The sequence below is a fragment of the Arachis ipaensis genome, chromosome B8 (genome assembly GCF_059453495.1).
Source record: "Arachis ipaensis isolate K30076 ecotype BB chromosome B8, ASM5945349v1, whole genome shotgun sequence".
Classification (NCBI taxonomy): Eukaryota; Viridiplantae; Streptophyta; class Magnoliopsida; order Fabales; family Fabaceae; genus Arachis; species Arachis ipaensis.
Genome location: NC_142443.1, coordinates 18,754,147 through 18,761,501, shown reverse-complemented (window position 1 = coordinate 18,761,501; position 7,355 = coordinate 18,754,147). Strand labels below are relative to the sequence as shown.

The window sequence follows — 7,355 nt, the reverse complement described above, 5'->3', positions numbered from 1 at the left end:
TCAATTATTATACTATTGTTATTAGTAATAAAACTCATACAATTATTAATAATATTAATGTGAATAATACAATTTAATAGAATAATAATAAAATTACTATTTTTTATACTATTTACACATAATTTTTTTTGTTTTATATTTTTAGTGATATCACAATTCAATTTATAAAAAATATTTAATTGAACAATTTAATTTTGAATAAACTTTAGTCATTAAATTAGTCTATAACTTTTTATTTTAAATAATCTAATGTAAAAATTAATTTATCAGATATAATATTATTTTAGGAATTGAATTACTATTAATTTGTTAATGATTAAAATATTTGACTAATAATTTTTTAAAAATTTAGGGTATTATTCAATATTTTTTATAAATTTATTCAGACATTGAAAATATTGTTTAAAAATTAATATATATTATTCAAATTATATATTACTGAAATTGTAAAGAAACTAAAGATCTAATAATTAGCAGTACTAGTTGTATTCTTTTTTACAGTAGATCTAATATCTATGTAGTATCTCATACAATAAAAAATATAAAAAAGACTCGTATTACCAAAACATAATTAACATCGGAGTAATTACTAATTACTGTATAATTTAAATATGTATCTGATTGGATCAATAGACCAATATTACAATAACCTGTAATTTTGTAGAACTTATCTACACATGTAGATAAAATCTCTATATCGGAAAGCTTGCTAAGGTATATATCTTTAATTTAAAAATGAAATATTTTGTTAAATTAAATATTTTTGTCATGATTGGTACTTAATTGAAAAAATAAATGGTTTAGGAATTTAATTAAAAAGAAAAAAGTGTAAGGATTTAATTGAAAATTTGATCAAACTATAAAAATTAATAGAGTAATTAATTTTAATCAGTAATCCAATTTTTTTAGTCTAATAATCTAATGATATACTTTTAATATATACTTTTAAATATTAATGACTAACAGCTAGTCAAAAATACTAAATTCTGCTTACCTAATATTTCTGAGAGAAATTTAATTTCATTGTATAAAAGGAACAAGAAAAAGACATGAACATGTAGATATGATATAATTTAAGAAAATTTTTTGGTCTATAGCATTTCTCATATAGTTTATAGCAAAATATTTTTGGACAGCACATGTTATTTCAAATTTATAACACGATGATAATTGTTTTTCAGGTCATTTTTTTCCCCAACAATGGGTCTTATTGGGCTATAGATGGGGAGCATTCATATTTTCGCTATTAGCAAGAGCCCATTCATAGAAGTGGCAAATTATCCGACCGAAAAAAAAAATTTAAAACAAAATCCATATATGTATTTGGTTTGTTGCTTGCTGAAGAAGTGTAGATCAATAAAATTAAGGGCTTGTTCGGAATTAGGAATTAGATTTCACTTTAGTTTTTTTTAGAACAAATAAAAATAAATAATTTAAAAAATTTAATTTTAACTTTTCTATTTATAAATCAGATGAAAAAAATTTAAGTTTCAAATTAATTTTTATAATTTTTAAATTTAATATTCTAAACATAAAAATATCTCTATTTATAATTATTTATTTTGATTTTGTCCAACACTTATTATTATCTTTTTATTTCAACATCATTAATTAGTACTACTTTATTATTTGACCAATTTGGATAAATAACTCAATTAAATTTTTTTTTAAAAGTACTTAAAATATAAAAATTTATATTTAAGTATTGGTTTAGATTGATTATTTTTGAGAGAAAAAAGTACTCTTTTTTAAATAGAATACTTTTATTCAATTTAAAATGTATTTTGTATACGCCTTTTTAAAAAAATTATTTTATTAAAAAATAAAAAGTGCCTTTTAAAAAAGGAGAAACAAAAGACGTTGTTAATACTTAAAAATTCTTTTTAAAAAATTATTCAAATATAAAATATTTTTTGTCTATTAATTTTTTAAAAAAAAATAAAAAAATAAGTATTTTTCAAAAGTCAATGCAAATTAATTCTAAAAATAATTTATAAATAAATGAGTTTGTATTTAATTTTTTAATTATAAAAATATTTATTTTAGGAGAAGAATAACAAAAAACTTTTTATTACAGAAAAAAATTATTTTGTTAACTTTTGAGTTTTTAAAAAATCATAAGTTAATTTTAACAAACTGTACCAAATATTAATGTTATAATTTTTTATATGCAAAAAAAATCATTTACAGACCTATTTAAACGGATTCTACTATAGTACTATGCATTCACTTGTGTTTCTTCAATTTATGTGAAGTTTTCTTCCATTATATTAATTAATGTATTAAAATTATTTTAAATTATGAAATTAAATTTTAAATAAAAATAAAAATCATTTCTCGTATTAAAATAGTTTCCAAACAGCACTCTATACATGCGGAAATAAAAGAAAAGAGAAGCGAAAGATTGTGGCCTAAAAAATCTAGAAAGTGTAGTCCCAAATTAAAATCATAAAACACTGAAATATAAAGATAACATTTGAAGCCTTGAACTAGTTCCTAATATCCACATGAAAACTAATAATAATAATAAGAATGCTAGGTAGTTACTGTTACTGTTGTTGAGAATAATGATCAATGAACTGGGCAATTACCAACAGCAATGCCAGGGGCGGTAGGGCATGTAGCCAAGGGACAGCCTTCTCCGCTATTCCCCCACCATGAAATCTGCGTGGATCCTAACAAAAAGAACGAGAACATGGCCATGAAGGCAGTTCCGGCATCAAGAGCACCGGACAGGACGTAGTTATAGCGGCTCCACCACTCCGGTTTGTACCGATACACCACGAACCCCGACAGGAACGCCAGTATTAACCAGCTATTGAAGTTAAGCGATGAGGCCGGCGGCATCATTGCCGTCGCACCCAACAATACGGGGAAGTGAATTTGGCCGATCCATTTCACACCTTAATCAATTGGAGTATATGCAAGTCTGTTAGATTGTTATACATGCCTATATGCTGCGAAATTGAATGGAGAATGGTGATGAGTGAGTTACCTGGGAATGCCTTGTGAGCGATCCATGCAAGAAGGGGTAAAATGGCACCGCCAAGAAAGAACCAGTTAACCTTTGCGTACTCACCGAGATTGCCGAAGATCCTGCGGGGTCCAATGAGTCCCCAGATAACAGATGCGTCGTAGAAGACCGTGTCCATTGGGCATGTCCAAGGGCTATCTGCCGGCAGTTTTGAAACGTCGCAAAGGTGAGGAATTTTCTCCATCATCCACCATGCTGCTAGTGTGTACACTACCACTGCTATCAATGTTCCAAGTACCTGTAATATTACCAATCAAATCAGAACCATTTAATTTTCTTATATGCCTTGTTTACTCACTAACATATTATACTAAAATCGAATTTCATGGTGAGCTCATTATTATTATTATTATTATTATTAATCACATTTCATTTTTTATGATATAGAGTAATGAGTATACAATAAATGCCAAAAAAACCATTTAAGAGGTAAGTTAAGAGTTATAATAATAATAATAATAATAATAATAATAATAATAATAATAATAATAATAATAATAATAATAACTAACCTGTGCCATAAACATCATTCTTGGAGGAATCTTCATATAGTGGCCGAGTTTAAAGTCTTGAACAAATGAGAGTGCTTGCATCATGCTAATATACCCAAATACTTTGAAGCACATGTTTGCTACCGGACGTTCTGGATACATATATCCAATTATGTATTCTGTTATGATATTTAAACCCGGTGTCTGCCAAAAAAGAAATTAAGATAAAGAAAAAAAATTATTATATATATTTAATAATATTTCAAAATTATATTAAAAACAAAAAATGTGTAATTATGAATTATTCTTAAATTCACATTAAATGTGTTAAGCAAGGATAAATTTGGGAAATAATAAAAAATACATTTAACTAAAAGATAATCTAAAAATGATCATGAAAATAATGAAAGTGAAACTTTTTTATTTTTCCCATAAAAAGAGAAAAATTAACATGTTTACGTTTAATTTACTTTTTAACCGTAGTATCTTTTAAAAGATATCATTAAACATTTGTTAGCGACATCCGAAAAAAAAATTACTACTAATTAGCTAATACAAATGTTGGATAGATAGTTTCTTGGAAATAAAAATGTTGAAATGTATCTATTGTTAATTTATTTTCAATATTTATTTTATATTTTAATATATATTCTTTATAAATGGCTAATATAATAGCTAATTTTTTTTATATAGGTAGCATAATTATGTAAAAATTTATTATTAGGTAATTTGAAATTATACCTGATTTGTAGTGGCAGAGATTATACCAATTGGGAGCGTAAAGATAAGGGATATTGCGCAAGCTAGTAAAACACCCCACCATGGCAACTGAAGTGCCTCATTGTAGTATTGGCAAGCAAAAAGGATGAGAGCTAAGTTAAGTACTGCGATAACCAAAAACCACCACATTGGGACTGATTTGTAATTCTTCATCAGTTTTGTGTGTATGTCCATTTTCTTATTGCTTCCGAACGCCTTTTTGCTATACTTCCATATATCTCTGCATCATGTGATTCAAATTAATTAGCAAGATTCCAAATTTCCAATACATGAGAACCAATTGTTATATCTAGTCAAATACAACTCATTCCCAAATTGTGATTTTTTTTTCCTGAATATTCTTTATTCTCATTATTTTAGTTTTCATAGTGATTGATAACACTCTTCAAGTAATAATAATAATAATAATAGAGAAGTGACATTATCTATTAAATAATGACAATATTTATTCCCAAATAAATATTACTGTGTGAGTTATATGACTAAAAAAAAGTTAAATGTTATATTTTATAAAATACAAGAACACCAAGTATATTTTCATATAAAATTTTGAGCTCAATATAGATTATGAAAAAAAAATTAGAAAAAGCTCAAGCCAATATTTGTCCTAAATATATATAACCATAAATGAAAATACAATTGCAAAAATATTTATATTGATTATACCTTCCATGGAAGAGAAGAACATGCATAACAGTGGCAGAAAGTGTAGCAAATCCAATACCATATGTCATTGTAAAGAAAGTGCTGAGATGAAGATTCCCAATCTCCGAATAAGCCACCGTGTCAAGATGGAATTTAGAGTTGACAATCTTAGAAACATCATATTTTGTCCCATTTTTCATGAAAAGTCCACTTGAGAATATTGGGAAATTCTTGGCACTATAAACATTATTCCAGTAACAGATTGGTGTCATCACATACATAATTAGAAAGAATCCAACAGCTACATTGCAAGTGGCAAAAAATGGGCTGACTAGTGGGCTTTGAAGGTAAGAACTGATTGAGGTCCAATCAAGTCCAAATGAGCCAAGCCCAAGCCCATGCATGCCGGATCCCAATTGGTTAACCAAGACGGATTTGGAGCCCAACCAACACACCCAAGACATAGTTGACAATGTGTTGAAAAGGTAATCTGGGAGGACATAATAAGCAAAACCAGTGGCCATAGCAATTAAGAAAAATTGGTTCCTGGTTGTGCCGTGTTTGGGTCTTTTTTCCTTGTCATGTAGAGCCCTAGAATATTTCACAAGAATCAACATATTAAATCAAGAAACAATATTTGTTATGGATTTTCTCAACTTAAAAAGGATATAATATAAACTTGTGATGAATTACCGGAACAGAGAGACTTGGACCATATTTGCAGGCCACCACATTTCAGCTGGTTCAACCAAATGCTTCCTAAAAAGTCCAGCCCAACCAAAGCCTAGTACCTGCAAAATTTCACCAATATTCTCAATATCTTTGCTATTAATTGAACTTACCAAAAGGATACAATTTTGTTTCTTAACAATACATGAATAATTATAAAAATTAATTTTGTTGCACTGTTAATCAAACCCTAAATATAATTATGTAACGTAGTTCGTGCATCAAATTTTATATCTAATTCATTCTTCACAAAAAAATCTCCTTTAAGAGGTTGAAGCATAAATTATGTATGCTTTCCTTTTTATATATCCTATGTTAAAAATTTTTATTTAAAGAACGATAAAAAATCAAATTCCGAAATTTTTAATCATAAAAAATCGAACTTACGGTATAAAATTATTTTATAACAAAAGTTTATATTACAATTTTAAAACAAAAGTTGATTGAAGAGAAACAGAACAAACCTGAGTAGTGAGCATAACGATGAAAGCAGGAATAAAAGGGAGAGACTTTTTAAAGTAAATCTTGACCGCAGTCAAAATATGAGTTGCATAGACGCTTCCAGCACCAGCATTGGCAAAGATAGTGATGAGAACGTGCTCTTTCACATTGAATGGTCCAGGATTCATCGTGAATTCGAACATGGTACCTTGGAATAACCGCCGAGTGGGCAAAATTCTTGCCATTAAATGGCCGATTGGAACAACGGCGATCTGAACACATATTGGCGTAACCGATAGAGGCTGTGTTCTGTACCAAAAGAACTGGTTCGCCAATGCGAGTGCCACGCATGAGATGATTCCTAGGAACCACATTCTGAATGTCAGGATAGGTAAGGTTGGATCGTCAGTCTTCGAAACGGTTACGTCCACTTGTTTGATTGGGATTTCTTCTAGAAATTCATTCATGATTGAAGTTGACGCTTTAACTCTCTTATGCCTTCTATTCTCAAGAAAATTAGAACAACTAAAAGGAGCGAAAGTATTTGAAATTTTTATGACTTGTTATTGTTATTTGAAACTACAAAGTATCATAGTTAAAATTTAAAAGACGAGGATGTCTACCTGTTTATTATATATGGAAAGAATCACAGGAGTGATGAAATCTAAACAAATCTGGCATTAGCTAGATAGAGAGGATAAAGAAAGTTAGGATCTGCTGAAGCAAATAAGAAGGAGAAAAGTTCTGCAATTTTGGTAAGATTGAGTGAAGCTGTTATGCTGATATATATATAAATTATTTTGATTTTAAATTTTAAAGATAACAAGTAAGATAAGATTAGTTATCATCTTCTATTTAATTTTAAATTTTAAACTTTAAATATAACAAGTTAGATTTTCTTAAACTAAAATAACAAAAAAAAAAACAAAGTAAATTCATGTTTTGTTTACGTTGTCCCTCATATTTCACGGCAATTTTAGTTTATGGTCTAATTTGTTTAATTTCAGCTTAGTCTTTAATATTTATAAAATATTAATTAGTGATTAATATAAAAAATTATTAAAATATTTTAATCTCTTATTATTTTTATATTCAAATTATAAACTCAAAAAACTATATAAAAACTAAGGTCTAATAAAAGGTTTTGAAATCACCAGATATCTTTATAGAAGTTAATTTATATCTCTTAAAGTATAACATAACCTTATGTTAATGAACCTTTATATTTATTGTTA

The 7,355-nt window shown here is 27.5% G+C and overlaps 1 protein-coding gene across 1 annotated transcript; it reads right to left on the bottom strand.

Annotated features, from left to right (window-relative positions):
* Positions 1-2,462: 2,462 nt before the first annotated feature.
* On the bottom strand, positions 2,463-6,587 carry LOC107610627 (oligopeptide transporter 6-like). The gene is made up of 7 exons (XM_088497149.1): positions 6,144-6,587; positions 5,644-5,741; positions 4,972-5,541; positions 4,267-4,525; positions 3,547-3,729; positions 2,996-3,272; positions 2,463-2,903 (listed from the first exon to the last, which is right to left on the bottom strand). The coding sequence occupies exons 1-7, from the start codon at positions 6,585-6,587 to the stop codon at positions 2,572-2,574; spliced, it is 2,163 nt and encodes a 720-aa protein (XP_088353275.1). The 3' UTR covers positions 2,463-2,571.
* Positions 6,588-7,355: the final 768 nt, after the last annotated feature.